The sequence below is a fragment of the Trachemys scripta genome, chromosome 19 (genome assembly GCF_013100865.1).
Source record: "Trachemys scripta elegans isolate TJP31775 chromosome 19, CAS_Tse_1.0, whole genome shotgun sequence".
NCBI classification, from domain to species: domain Eukaryota; kingdom Metazoa; phylum Chordata; order Testudines; family Emydidae; genus Trachemys; species Trachemys scripta.
The window spans coordinates 1621727-1637136 of NC_048316.1; the positions used below are offsets into that span (position 1 = coordinate 1621727).

Consider the following 15410-nt stretch of genomic DNA (forward strand, 5'->3'; position numbering starts at 1 on the left):
GCCCTGTCCCATTCCAGACGCGTCAGGGCTCCCAGAGGAGGGTACAAAGGGAAGGATCCGAGTGCAGCTTCTCCACTGACAGCTGCAGAATAAAGCCGTGGGCTACAGGGCACTGCTCTGCGTCAGGCCAGGCTGGCCAGGGCCGGTCTGCTCAGCCCCCCGGCCAGGGCCGGTCTGCTCAGCCCCCCGGCCAGGGCAGACAGAGCTGGGCTCCCACAAGTGCTCACTTTGAGGCTGCGGTTTGGACTGTAGCTCGGACGCCCATCCCCCTCTCTAAGCTTTGGGGTCTGAGCTGCACCTTCAAAGCGCTGTCTACACCGCTGTCGTCAGAGGGCCCGTGCGAGCCCCGCTCCGGGAGCTGGGCTGGGGCTGTGTGGACAGACCTAACGGCTCCTTGGTCACTGGCTGCCAGCGATCCTCTGAGGGAATGCTGGGGCATGTGAAGAGCTGTCTCTCTCCCTGGGGTCAGCGCTGTCTTTACCAAGAGCTCCCTCTGGATCCCACATCCCAACCCGCCGAGGGCCACTCAAAGACAGACCCTGCAAAGTGCTGTATGGGGCATCCAGAGCCGCCCAGCCGCTGCCACGATGCCCAGAGGGGACAGGAGCCGCCTGGCCTGGTAGAGTAGAGTCAGCAACACAGCCTGCTCGGTGTGAACGCCTCACTCCCCATGGCCTCCACCTCCCTGCTGCTGTATGCACGTGCCGGCCCCATCTCCAGCCTTGGCGCACAGGGCGCTCCCCGGCAGGGCCCACGGGGCTGAGAGGAAACCCAAACCCTGGCCGCTGCTCCAGAAGGGAAGCAGGGTCAGGAACAAAGCACTGGAGGCAGTTTCTGAGATGTGTTGCACAGACGAAGCTCCTACTTGGCTGCCATGGGGCCCAGCTCCAAGGGGGCTGCAGTTGGCGTCGCTCAGGCAAACCACTCAGAAAGCTCAAAGTGTAGCATCCTGCGTGTGAGTGACATGTCCCTTTTCCTCCAATACTGCGCAGCGGTGCCCTCCACTCTCCCTCCAGCCAGTTCACCTGACAAAGGTTCGGCACCGATTCATAGTGGCAAAGGGGCCAGGACTTTAACTGCAACAGCCAAGCTGCATGTCCTGTGCCTACTTAGAATGGAAGCTGTTGGCAGCAGGGACCCGCCTGCTCCCCGTCTCTATGCTACAGAGCGGATCAGGGCTTGTCGCTAGTCTCAAGCCTACGATGGTAAATGGAAGCTGCAGTAAGGCTGATTGGGAGATATGTCAGCTGACTCAGTGCCTCTCTCTTTACTGATTCCAGCTCCCGCCTGTCCCCCTCCATGCACACAAAATCCCAAACATCCTTTGCCACAATGATAAACCTACTTGACGAGGCTGCAAGCTGGCCAGGTGTCCCCATGTGCCCAGCAGAGAAATAGGAACCCCGTACAGCAGAGCACCCCCATCATCTTATGCATGTTAGCCTTTGCCTCCCCCCACCCGCTCCTCGTCAGCTGCTTGTCGCTCCGTGTGTTCTCTGAGCACGGAGAGACAGGGACTAGCGTGTGTCCGAACCAGCCCCACATATGGTGCCGCATCCACACGGGCCAGGGCTAAAGCCTTTTGCAGGGTGTGCTCTAATGAGCTTACCTGTTCCCACTCATTTGACGTCTCTCTTGACGCCCTTGGGGGGGGGGGGGGGGAATTCTGAAAACAAACCAGCAATTTTATTTGACAACCCTGGGTCCCTCCCTCATTTGGCAGGAAGCTGCATTACCAGCCCGCAGATCAGAGCCCGGGGTGTCAAACCAGCCGCAGGAGGCCCCAAACGCATGGCAGAGACGCTGCAACTTACTTCCAGTGGAAGAGGACGAGCGGCGCTGGCTGAAAGAGGGCACCTGAGTCTCCGTTGGCAGTGGAGGGGGCGGGGGTGGAGGACAGATGTTCTCAGGAAGCGGAGGGGGAGGGGGCGGGGGCGTCATCTCCCCAGAGGGCTTGTTCTCAGCCGCACTCCCATTGTGCACGTTGTCGTTGGAAAGAAGAGACGCCTTAAACAAACCAACACATGCATACATTGAAATCAGGCAGTAAAGGTCCAGCGAGTCACATGATGCAATGCACTGGCTACCGCTGTCCCCCTGCCAGCTGCTGTCTGTGACAGGGCCCAGGGGCTCTCAGCTGGGACCACGACGAGTGACCTTGCTGGCGGGAGCTGGCAATGGAGGCCAAAGCTCATCCCACAGAGCAGGGCCAGCAGGCAGCTTCCCCACACGCTGATCTGGGGCTACGCAGCAGGGGCTGGCCCAGCGGAGGCTGCTGGCGAGACGGCCAGCTCGGGCCAGTGGTCTTTACGATGCAGACATCTGTGCAGTGGGAACTGGGCTGAGCCCCCCCAGTTCATTTCATACAAGCCCTGGAGCAGGCACTGGCACTGGTGGGTGGGTTTGGACGGGTCCCCGAGAGGGGGAGTCTCTGCTTCCCAGTCCCAGCCCCTGAGCCAGGCAGGCCCATGTCTGTACGAACACGATCGGCCCGGCGGCCCACCCTGCCCAGTCAGACCCGCCCAGACGCTGGGAGCTCGCTCAGGACTTCAGGCTCGATGCCCTGAGGGTTGGGGCCCCAGAGAAAAGCAGCTGAATTGCGGGTGATGGGAGCAGCGGCGCTAGTGGCTCACCTCCTCGCTGTGTGCCATCTTCCAGCTGCCAGGCTGCTCCCCCGCACTGTTGTCGAGGTGTTTGTAGTAATCCCCGGTGCTGGGCTGCTTGCTGAAGTTCCTCGATTTCCTGCTGGAGTCGACCCGCCGGAGGCCTTCCGAGGTGCTGTCGTGTGACGATAACTGCAAGCAACAAGGGGTAGCGGGGTTTGCGCTGGGGAGATGGGGAGGCCCCCGAGGAGAGCAGGGCCCTGTTTGCTGTGTGCTATCGATACATGGAGTGGGAGAGTGTCCCTGCTTTGAAACAGACAAGGGGGGAGGAAGGAGCAGCCTCACTCGGCACGGGTGGGAACTGGGGTCCAGAGACAGGACGTGACTTGCCCCGGGTCATGCAGGGAAACTGAGCCCAGGCCAGACCCTCCTCCACAGAGGCATCCTTCGCTCCATAGCACACCTCGTAGCACTGCACCCTGCGTGCTGTGCACAGTACAATGAACGCCACCAGGGCTATTCTATTTCTTTCTATCACTGGAGGCTCTAGGAGCCCCAGTTATTGCCCAGGACCAGTGTGCTGGGTGCTGTACAGACACCGAACAAAAAGGCATTCTGGGCATTGTCCATTGACACTCACTGGGGGATGAACACTTGGAGAAATAACTCAGTTCTGAGCTGCTCTTCGGTTGTTTAATCATTTCAGTTTCCAGCACACAGCCTGCAATGTCGTTTGCATTAATATCTCCCCGAGCTCCTCTGTGCTTCACATGAAACGAAGTATCCGAACACAGCCCGGCCGATACGCCATGTGTGGAGCTGGGATTCAGAACACAGAGCCGAATGCCACATTTATCAGCATTAGATACCACGGCCGTTCTGTGACAGTGGCAGGGTTAGCCCCCAGAGCAGGAGACGTTGTGGGTAATTTTCTAGTGGACTGAAACATCTCATTGACTATTTTAGGTTTTCCTGGTGCGCTCTTCTCGCTAGCGTCTAGCTGCTGAGGTGAGAGCAGGCGAATGCAATTCCATAACGCCACGAGGGCCTGAAACCTGCCCTGCACGCGGCACTAAGAACCTGGCTGAGTCTTTGTTTTCATAACCCCGTTTGAGGCGAGTTTAGGATCCAATCCCAGCCCCTGCGGATTAGCTGGGGCAGCTTATCCCGTCGCAAAGCCAGCGGGGTTGGGCGCTTCCCACAGCCCCAAACTTTGCTTTCAATAGAAGTTCTTACCTAACTAAGACCCACCGGGAGCAGCAGCTTTAAATCGCCGCGGTGCAGATCTCAAGGGCTTTGTGCGCAGAACAGCTGAGTGACCTGGATTGTATGAGGCAGGTAATAGCACAAAGGTCCTTGGAAACGGGACTAGCTGTTTCCCAGAGGCTATCAGCACCTCTGAGCCAGGTTTCACTAATCTCCAGAGCGTGCTTCCTCCAGTGTGCCTGGCTACGGGGACAGTCACCAGGCGGCTCTGCTGGGCGAGTGCTGAGCTGGGGTAGGGAGGATCACACTGCGGGGACATCTGCTCATGGGGCTCTAGGATGATGCAGTAAACACCTGCAATTGGAGGCTGGCCTTGAGCCCTGGGGGAGCTGGCCTGCATCGCTACAAGAGAGCCGCCCCCTGGTCTTGGGAAGAACTACCCAATGGCTAGGGCACCAGGCTGTGACTCAGGAGACGAGGGTTCAAGTCACCGCTCTGCCAGAGACTCCATGGGTGACTCTTGCTGTGTCTTGTTCCCCCTCTGTGGATTGGGCTTGCTAGCCCTGCCCTGCTGCACAGCGACGTGGTGGGGTAAATACATGAGTGATGATGAGGCACTCAGAGGGGGACAGCTACATACCAGACCTAGATCTCTGCCCCAGTGGAGCCAGTGGGCTAGGAACATAGTTGAGGCCTTGTGCTAAGCCACTGGGGCACGAAAAGTCGCCCCTGGCCCAAGTGTGAGCCTTCCTGCAACCAGACGGGCAGCCCGAAGGGACTGCTGCCTTGGGAGCATGGCCCTGGGGAATGGGGCTCGCACCGACAGCACAGCAGAGAACTGCTGGTTGCATCTTTGCTACTGAATCTCAGAGTCCCTGACTCCAGCTCACAGGCTCTTTTGTTCCAGAGGCCAGGCTATTTGCATTCATCTCTCTTTCCCCCTTGCATACGATTTTGCATGGCCATGATTTGTATGACTGGAACATTAAACAGGCCAATCTGCATTGGTAATTGCCTACGTGCTGCTCACTCAGTCTCCTTTGGACTCTCAGACTAATTCTGCTCTCAGTTAAACCAATCACAATCCAGAATAATGCAGCTGGGGTCAGAATGTGGCCCTTAGCAAGGAAATACAGTTCCAATGACACCTTGGCAATGCACAGCATGAACACTCAAATGCAAAGGGGCTGTGTTCTTCAAATGGACCCCGAGCTTTAGGTGGCTAGTGGCAACTGGTTCTGAAGTCCGGCTCTGTGAGTGAAGAAAAGGCCCCTTCCTTGACTGCCTCTCTATCCGCTGCTGCTGCAAGACTCAGCTCTGGCCAGCAACTGATGCAAAGTGAAGTGGACAACTGCTAAAGATGGCAACTCTTGCCAGCCTCCTGTGCTCTGGGTGTTGCAAACAAGCAGGCTGGTGGCTGCACAGAGGAGATCTCTTGCTTTTTGTTCCCAAAATATAAATGACCTGGCAGGATCCAAACCATTAATAAAGAAATGCTAACGGGGCGGCAGCATGTTCAGTACCGTGCCCCCCCGGGTATCTGTGAGCTAGAGTGCTCACAAGTGAGCAGAGATCTGATAGCCCAAGCACTGGAGGTGCTGCAGGAGCCTTGCTAGCCACGGCCCTTGCTGGAGACCTACAGACCTACAGAGCTTTGCTTCCTGAAGAGACAGACGTGGGGGGACAACGGCCAAGCCGGCAGGACAGCAGGTGAGCTCAGTGCTCCCATCCTCCGTGTGCCTGGCCTGACAGACGCCCCCGTGTTACTCTGCCCACCAATATCAGGGAGGACTGGAGAAAACCATGGAGGACGCATCGGCGCGACAGTACAAGTAACGGAAACGGAAGGAGAGTATCAAACATGCGAAACGCTCCGGTGCCAGCCACAAAGCCCACGCGTCCTCCCCAGAGGAAAGGGGCCACGAGGACAGACAGGGGCCAGCTGCATCACTAGACAGCCCTGTGCTCCTGAGGCACCTACCTCCAGTCTCTCTGGGCACGGCACACGAAGGCCAGCTGGGCAGTGCTCCAGGAGAGCCAGCCAGGCACGGATTCATGTCACGTTGATAGCCCCGTAGGATCAGCCCCGCACCTGCAGGGGTGACTGGGATGGCTCCCCAGTCCGGCCTCCTCAGTGGCATACGAGGTGGGTCACAGAGAAGGGGGAAAAGTCTCCCAGGAGTCCCTTACTGAGACACCGGCATCCCCCCTCATGAGCAGCACAGTCGTGGTGCTAATCGAAGACTCCCCCAAGTCCTCCTCCTCCGGTCCCACTCTGCTCCCTCCACAACTAGCCACTGTCATTGCAACCACATAAGCACACTCCAGCACTGTCCCATACCACCCACCGCCTGCAGCAGTGCCCCGGCTGTGGTCAGGGCCCTTCCTGCAGAGCCCAGCCCAGTAGGGAGCAGGGCACCAAACGCTCCCTGACCAGCAGTGCAGCGTGAAGGACCAGGGCTTCCATGGGAGTGCAAAGCAGAGGGCGAGACCCCAGCAAAGACCCTCCACCCCCAGGCAATGTGTGTAGGGTAAAGTAAAAGCCCGTCTTACCTGCACCTAGCGAGGCTAAGACCCACTAAACCTGCCAGCCTGAAACAAAAGTGCCACCCGATACCTGGCCTCCGCACACCTGCGATACCTGAGCCAGCCTCTCCGGTTACAGCAGCTCTCTAATGAATTACCCACACCTATCGGCTCACCTGGCAATGACATCACTTGAGTGTCACTAGCCAATCACGGGGCAGCAGCTCCCATTTCTCTTCACAAAACCAGAACTGAAGATTAACCTTAAAATGGGCATCTCGAAATCCCTGCTCTGCACGCACATCCCTGCCCTCCGAGTCCTTAATGTGGCTCCGGCCCACCCCAGGCTCGCCCCCGGGGACCATTGGGGTGGTCAATGCAAGCCGCGAGCCCCAGGAGATGCCATTGGCCTTTCCTGTGAAACACCCACAATCTCAGTGGCCTCCGCACACATGCAAGTCCCAACCTAAGGCAGGCCCAGTCAGCATCCCAGAAGGGGCACTGGGGTCAGGACACGAGTGCAGCGGTTGTGAGCCGTTTGTGTCAAAGGGTCAAAAGCCAACATCAGCTGCACCACGTCTGCCCTGCTTTGTGCCAATGGGGACTGGCATTGCTGCCAATGCATTTCCTCCAGGCGCAAGGAGCCCCAGCACAGGCCAGCCAGGGCGAACGTGGCCAGTGCTGAAGTGGTGCATGGTTTGGTCAAGTCCCTCCTGTCTGGGGGGGGTTAACGGAGGCGGGCTTGTGGAAGAGATGTTCACTGTGGGCGGGGTGGGGGGGTTAAGGAAGCTTCTGCTTTCAGAGGGGTTTGACAAAGGGACTGAACAGTCCAGGAATAAATGTAGCTGGAAATGAGAAGAATGTTTGTAACCATCAGAGGGGCGAGGTGTGGGATCAGCCGCCCAACAGCAGGAGCGGGGGCACTAACGAGCTTGTAGATGGCAGGCCCTAACGAGCTGGCCACGTTTGTGAAGGGGTTCGATGACGGGGCTGCCTGTGACAGCAGGGGCTGGACGCGGTGGCCCGGGAGATCCCGCCCAAGCCTGTGTCCCTCGCTAAGTGCAGTGTGATGGAGCCCATGCCGGGCGGCTGAGCCCCACTGCTTTGCAGGGCACTTGGCCCCCTTCGGCTAATGCTGCAGGAGCTTTGCTGGCCCGTTGCAGGAATGCACCTGCAGCCCTGGCGATGCCACATCTGACTGCAGAGGCAGGAGGAATGTGAGGGCTGCTCACCTGTTGTCTCTGCCCATCAGCACCAGAGACCTTGGCTCGGACTCTGCCAGCTGCTCTCCCCTCGCCCACTCAGCCCCCCTGGGTAAGGGCAGGCCCTGCCCACACTCCCACCTGTCCCAGCACGGGCAGGGTGTGTCCGTTATGTCTGCACCTCGGTGCTCCTTGCAGGAGACACCCCCAGGCTCTGTTATTCCAGAGGGGGCCAGCGCCCCGTTTCCCTGCAGCTCTGAACCCCTGTTCTGCAGGGTGGGCAATTGCCTGGCTCCCCAGGCTGCTCTTTCCAGTTTGACAGTCTCGCTATCCAGCTCGCATTACCCTGGCATCCTCCCACCCGCCCGAAGTGCAGACACAGCCCCGGCAGGCATCTCTCAGCAGCTCTGTGACAGGCACGGCTAGCATTACCTTGGGCCCAGCCCCTGCCTGCCTGCCTGCCGCACTCCCCTCGCAGCACAGGGCGCTCGGCCCAGCCCCGGGGACCCTGTGCAGGGCGTCATGCTGGCGGGGGGTAGGGGGGTTGCGGGTTACTCTCACAGAACGGCCCTGGCTCCAATGTGGTATTTATCAGCTGCACTGAGGCAGTGCCTGAGGCCTGGATTGGGAATCGGGGCCCCGTCCAGCTGGGTGCTAACACATGCACACATTAAAAACAGGCCCTGCCCAAAAGCGTCTGTGAACTACCTCGTGGACCAGCCCCCGCTGTCTGTGTGCTAAAGGGCCAGGTGGGGAGCAGGGTGCAGGCCGGGTAGGGAATGCTGGCACTCTGCTCTAGTCAGCTGTCAGCTCTCCGGGGCTGGGGCAGGGCCCAGCTTTCTGTATCGTGCCTGGGTACAGTGCCCAGACTGTTCCCCCAAGATGGCAAACCCCTGCATGACACTTCTCTCCACCTGCTCCATACCCGTCAAACCTCACGCTGCCTAGCTGCCCAGGCCCCCGCTGCTGCTCTCACGCTGCTATGGGAGCAGCGGTGACTCCCTTGCCCACTGAGCTAGGCACTTCCGCTGTGCGAGGCTCCCCTCCAATCCTTGCTTCTTTGGGAGCCTTTGTGACACCATGAAGGGAGGGTGTGCTAGGAAATAGCATGCCTCGTGCGGTGCTAAGCCACCAGGCAGCAGTACGAGGCATTAGCCGTGCACAGAGGAGTTGAGTATTTATTGACTCTGCTCATCTCAAAGTAGCTAGACTAACACCCACCACATCATATGGTTTTTCTGCCGGAGAGACACAATGAGTACAGCCCTGGGGAGCTGATGGTAACACAGCATGGGAAGTGGAGAAAAATATCCTGCACCCTGCACGTTAGTTGCTGGAGACTCTGCCACTTTGTAATCACTCACTTTAACTAGCTTCAGTTGGCTACAAACCATCTATTTAAATATAGCTTTGAAGGTTATTGTGGGTTCAGTAGTTGATGGTGATGGAAGGAGGCTGCTGGTACACAGGTGGGCGAGGGCAAAGGGAGTGGTAGATCTGGTGTCTGGGGGCAGGAGTCTATGCATGGGTATACACTAGAGGATCACGATGGCCTCGCAATCTAAGAATCTATCAATCAATGACCTCACTTTCCAAAATGGTCAGCAGCCAGTGGAGAACAATGGAGAACCCGTCTCCCGCGGAGAACAACGGAGAACCCCTCTCCCGCGGAGAACAACGGAGAACCCCTCTCCCGCGGAGAACAATGGGAGCCACTGGGTGTTTGTGAACTCTGGCTGCTGGGCTGGGGTCACTGCCCCTGTGGCAGGAGATAAGCCAGGTGCAGCCTAGAAGGATACAGGTGGGGTTCCCAGAGGAGTATCTGAGGCACCACAAGGCTTAACAAATGACAAAAGCTGGTGCTGATCACAGCATAATGTGGCTCAGAGCAGCAGATGCAAACTGCACTCGGGCATACGTCTGCCCCCAAACACACCAGTATCCTGATAGACGCGCTCAACATGTTGTCCCCACCCCACCCCCATGGCAAAGAACAAACCCAACAAAAACTCCATCACCATCAAGGAAGCTGGAACCAGGACACGCCTCCCTGCCCAGACGTGCTCCCGCGACTGCCCAGGGGAATGCACATGGTCTTTGGGGTATATGGGCTCAGACTGGAGCCGGGGCTAGAGGAGAGAGGCCCCATACCAGTGCGGGAGTCAGGCCAGAATGCGCACTCAGCTGGGGAGCGTCAGTGGCATTCCGCTACGTCAGACCTGGTTCCCCTCCGGAAGGAGAGATGGTGGCTTGTAACTTGGGTGGCCAGTTGTTACTGGAGTGGGCCTGGAAGTGGAAAGGTAGCGAGGGCAAGAGGCCATCTCCTCACGCCATCTCTCCCCCAGAGTGGGCAGCTGGGGCTGGGAGTCTTTTCAATTTTCCTCCTACCTGCGTGGCTTCACACCCAGCCCCCAAGCTCTGCCCCTTATACCCTCCCTGGGGTTTCACACACAGCCTCGGCCCCCAAGTATAGAGGGCTCTGCCCCTTATGCCCCGCAGCGGGATACATTTTACAAGCCCAGCACCTAGGAGTGCGCTGTGCAGTCACTGGCCCTGCTGCCCGCTCTGCCAAGCCGGAGCGGCGCGCTGGCCAGCACTGCGGTGGCCCTCAGCCCAGTCCAGCCTGCAAGACACCAGCATGCCCAGCACAGACTCCTGTGATCGCAGCGCAAGCCTCCCATCCCGTTTGATCGCAGCTGTCATGCAGGGGCGTTCGGAAAGGCAGAGCCCCTCAGGCAGGGCCCCGTCACTGACACACCTGGGAGCGGGGGGCGGGGGATCACACGTGTCACACCAGACGGGCTGAACTGCCTCTGTTACCAGCACCTGCAGGAAAGGGCTCAGTCCCAGGCTGCCGGCAGACGCCGCTCTGGCCAGGCCAGACTCGGGCGCCAATGGCGGAGAACATGGCGCGCCTGCTGGCTGATGTGCACACTGTCATAGCCATTGAGCCCCAAGGATTTCACACGTCGTCTGCTGCGTGAGACGGTGTAACGGAGCCAGGCCGCGAGTGGCCATTTCCTGGGCGGGATCCCAGGCACCCCACGAATGAACAATGCACCTGGAAGCACACAGAGGTTAGCACCTCTCCTGACTGCTGTGGCTCCAGAATCTCCCTCATCCCTAATGGCTCACCTGAGCCCTTGGTAGCACATGCAAATGTCCTTTGCATATGTACAATAAGGTGCAGCGGTACCAGGGAGTCAGTGATTCTTTACTAGGTTAAACAATACAATTGCCCAAGCCAGCGTGCGCTAAACCTTGCACTGGCGGCGTGTGGCAGAGGGCAAAGGACAGTGCACCGGTGGGGGGAGACAGCCTGGGCAGCTCTCCCTGCACTGGGAAGACGTGCCCTGTGGCGAGTGGTTCCTGCTCTGCAGCATTTGGGTCTCACCTTCCAGCCCTGGTGTCTCTTGTCTCTGGGCTGGGTGTTCAATAGTTAATGAGCCTCCAGCTGCAGGGATCATTATCTGGGTGAAGTCAGACATTGGTTGGGGAGGGAGCAGGCAGGGGAGGCATCATTAAAACGTCCTTGGAGGGGATCCATTTCCAACCAACTGATACTGCATGCAGGAGGGCACTTTCCCTGGCCGGATGCTCCCCCCGGGGGTGGGGCACAGTTCCATGGGAGAGCTGGGTAAAGGGCTGGTTCGCGTGGGGCACTCCGGCTCAGCCGTCTGGCTCTGGGGGGATTTGTGTGTGTGAAAGGGACAGTGTGGTGCAGGGGGCCACTTCTCCTGGCCGTTTGCTACTCCCCTTGCACCGGACGCCCATCTAGGGCCAGTTGTCCAAATACTGCCCTACCCTGACTCAGTCTGCAGGACTTGGGCCCAGTGTCTGCAGTCAGGGTAAGACCCATTGATAGCAGCTGGTGCTCGTCTGGGGTTCGTTTCGGGGGGAAGCGGGATTCTGGGCTCCCCATGACCATTGGGCTCATTTCAGAACACATTGGCATTTCAGCTCTGCTCTGCCGGCTGGACCATCCGTTGCCCCGGGGAGCCTCCAAACAGCTACGTCCCCCAGGCCCGTCCAGGAGGCAGTGTGGCTAGGAAGTGTCGCAGCACCTGCTGCTCAGTGCTAGGGCACTGGAAAACCAGAGCACTGAGTCTGGCACCCCTGTGCAGGGGTAGGGGGCACCTCAATCACACGGGAGGTGGGGGATCACAGCTTTCCAGACTTCGCCTTGTGCCTCCTGGGGTGTCTCCCGTCCGTCCAGGCTACCCATCCACCCCACAAGGCCCAGACAACAGAAACAGGCACCAGAAGTCCCCTGCTAACGCACTGCCACCTCAACGCGTGCCTATCACTGCCAGCCCCGCAGTCCCCACACCCGGGAGGAGCCCGGGAGGCTGCCGGTGCCGTTACACCTGCCATTCCTGGGGCTGGTAGGTACAGGCTTTCAATCTAATGTCCCCACAACCCAGCGCCCCCTTCTGAGGAAACGCTCCCCCCTGTCCTCGGGCCAACTGCACCCGGAACTGGAGCAGGAAGTGGCTGCTGGCTTTCAGGAGCCCAGGAGCCGGCTGAGTGCTGACCTGTCGCTTCTGCACTAAGCTGCCAGGGGGCCGCGTTGCAGAGAAACTGGACACTTGTGTATTTATTTTCTACGCCATTGCAGCCAGCGAGGCCCTGAGCATTGGTTGCAGCATCTCAGTTCTGCAGCAGGATTCTTTCCTTAGTTCAGGACTTGCTTCTTCCACGAACGCTCCCTCATGTCAGAGACCAGACAGCACTGCCAGCTGCTCCCTCATGCCCAGAGCACCACCAGACAGTCCCCTGCCCAGCAGACCAGTGCATGCCATGGGGCTGTGCACCACCCCAGCCCTCGGCCCCCAGAACTAGAGCCCGCTCAGCCTGGCCCGAGAGGCAGCTTCATTCCAGTCAGTCACAGGGGGGTCCCAGAGCCCGGGGGTGTCTGTGCTGAGGCCCCTGAGGCCCCCGGAGCAAGCCTGACTGGGAGACCCTGCCGTGCGGGTTCTGTGCTGGCAGACGGCACCAGACACGACTGTGGAGTCCCAAAGGGCGCCACGTTCTCACCCTTCCTGTTCACGCCTGTGCCTACAGCCATGGCCCGGGGGCAGCAGTGCGTGGAGACGGCTGGGGCGGGGGTGGTGATGGTGCATGGCCCCTCTCCTCTGAGCCATGGGTGTCAGTACAGCCTGGTGAGCCATGCTCCCTGCCCAGCTCCACGCCCCTCACCCCAGCGGAGAGCATGGGGGCAGGGAGACGGCACTTGCTGCACCCTGGAAATGGCTCAGGGGCACAGAGCAGGACCAGCTGCTGCCAGAGCCAGTCGGGGGCGTGCAGAGGACCTTAGCCTCCAGGGCTGGCCGTGCAGCACTCAACTCATGCACAATGGAAAGGACTCTTCAGAGGGGGGTGCTGTCCCCGGGGGCCAGGCACAGCCGGGGCCTGGCTCCGGACAAAGGGCAAGGTTAAGCTTTTTGCTGCCTTCTGAGCTGTAATCGCCTCCTTCCAGCCCTGGACGAGCCCTTGCGCAATTAAGCAAATTAGAAACTCGGCCATCATGTTTCCAAGCACAGCCTGTGGGAGAGGCACAGGTGCCAAGGAACTGCACAAAGAGCTACTGTTGCGGTTCCCAGGCTCCCGGCCTCCCATCAGACAGGCGCTCCTCCCGCTCACCCCTGCAATCCCCACAGCCCGGAGCCCCACCATACCCAGGCCCTGCAGGCAGGCTGGGAACGTGCCGCCCATGTCCCGGGGAGCGAGGGGCTCATCCTGCTCCCTGGAATACCGGGTCTGGACTTAGGGGCCACTTTTATCCCTGGCTAATAAACCTTCTTCTGAGGAGCAGAAACCCCCCAGCCAGGGCCCAGACCCGCCAGCAGCAAGGCCTGGGAGCACCCGCAGCAGCTCGTCCCTTTATCCAGCGTGCAGAGGTGACTCTGGTAGAACAGCGTCCCCGCGCGTGGACATGGGAAGGGGGCAACCAGTGACAGTGGGCGAAGGCCGTTTCCAAGGGGCTTTGACGGAGGTGTATCAGATCCCAGCTGTGCACGGCAGAGGGCAGACGACATACAAATGCCCAGGGCCAAGCTGCAGCATCAGAGACAGCTGTAAGTTGCCCTGTGGAGCAGACGGGCCGCGCTGCAGTCAGGACTGGGCCACGGGGCAGATGCTGGCCTCTCCCCCTGCACCCGGCGTCCCGCTGCTCCTCCTGTGCTGGCCCCCGGCCTAGGGACAGCGGCTCTGCGGGAAGTGTCCTGGGGCTCGGCTCAGGAGGGAGCCCAGGCCCCTCACCCCTCGTCCCGCCGGGTCCTTGCCCGCTCCCTGCGTCATGCTGCAGGGAGACTGCAGCCTCTTTGGAGCGGACACTGTCTCTTGCTCCGAATGTACCGGGCGCCCCGCTCCTGTCTGGGGCCTCTGGGTGCCACCCTCAACAGCTGCTCATGCGCTGAGTGGGCATTTCCCACACAGGGACACCAGCGCTGAGACGCTAGCCAGAGAGCCAGTGAACGCGCCATCGATGGACTGACCGCGGCTTTGGGGGAGCAGTCTGTCACCACCAGCAGCCCTGATCAGACCTGTCAACCCCTCCCCTCCTTGGGGCTATTGGCTGCTGCCGTCTGGGCTTTACTAGCCACGGCGTGGGAGGGTGGCTAGCATCCTGACTGCCTAGGAGCCTCCCACCAGGAGCCCAAGCCTTGGTGCTCAGGGCTGGACCAAGCAGCCAGGGCTGGGGAGGGCAGATGGACACTTGGCTCTGGGGGAAGTGGACAGGGGGATCTTCTCCACACGTCCTAGGACCTGAATCAACCACCCCCTTCTCCTGCCACACCACGGGGCATGTCCTGGGCCTGCTTACTGACCTGGGGGGCAGTGCAGCGGCCTCGCTTGCCCGCAGAGCATTGGAGCTCTGCCCGCAGCCTGGGCGTGGGACTAGGACCGTCACCACGCGCACAGGCAGGCCCCACTGCCCTCCTGGGCGCACCCAGTGCTGCTGTACGCCAACCCCAGTGAGCCCATGGCCCCCCAGGGGGGAAAGGTGCCTTTGAAGTGTGTCCCTCTCCCAGTGGCTCCTCAGGACCCCCCAGCGTCATGGGAATTACCTCTTTTTTCAGCACCTCGCTCTCCACGTGGCGCAGGTTGTTTTTCGCTTGCACATACATCTCTGCCGTGTGCTGGGCCTCGGGGGGCTCTGGCGCTGGGTAGCCGGGAGGAGGCGGGGGAAGCTTGGGGTTGGGGGGTGGAGGAGGAGGAGGGGGGAAGCTAGGGGGAGGTGGCAGGGGCGCCTCGCCCTCCCTTTTGCCATCGCTCGGCCGGATCTCGGGGTTGAGCATGTCCATGTACGTCTGCATGTCCGTGATTGTCGTCTCGGGTCCCCCTGTAGGCGAGACGAACCACATCAGCGTTGGCAGCCGGACACCGGGGCTCTGTCCCGCAAGCCGCTCCGCCTGCCCGGCAGTCCTGGCCACAGCTCCTGTCCCGGCACTTCGGGCAGAGACTCTGAGGCCTTGTCTTGGATCACAGTGTCCTGAAAGGCTCTCTGCCCGTGAGCAAAGATCCCGGGCGCTGCATGAGGATCCCTGCAGCGAGCCGAGAGCTGTGCTCCCACCCAGCACCACGCGATAGAGGGCAGAGGTGGTCTGAGCCTGCCCCCAGCCTACGCTGCTGGGTCATGTTGCACACATGAGGGGCAGCACAGAGGGGACCAACTTCCAGCATTTGGCCAGTACGCGCTGTCCCGAGCCAGCCCTGTCCTGGTCGCCTTGTTTCCTAACATCCGATACCAACCCACTGGGCACCAGTTCCAGCACCAGAACCAGCAACCCTGGCCCCGGAGAGTGCTGGGAACCAGGCCCACATTCCCTGCAGGGTGTCTCAATAATCTGACAGGGGAACAGGCTCTGCT

General features: G+C 60.1%; 1 protein-coding gene across 2 annotated transcripts in view; it reads right to left on the reverse strand.

The window, feature by feature from the left end:
• ESPN (espin) overlaps positions 1-15410 on the reverse strand; it is a 76167-nt gene that overhangs the window by 23292 nt on the left and 37465 nt on the right. For both annotated transcript variants that reach the window (XM_034753576.1, XM_034753577.1), the window contains exons 7-9: positions 14608-14882; positions 2634-2795; positions 1815-2007 (exon numbers count right to left, since the gene is read on the reverse strand). In XM_034753576.1, the coding sequence (XP_034609467.1) occupies positions 1815-2007; positions 2634-2795; positions 14608-14882 (630 nt within the window). The remainder of the gene's footprint in view (positions 1-1814; positions 2008-2633; positions 2796-14607; positions 14883-15410) is intronic.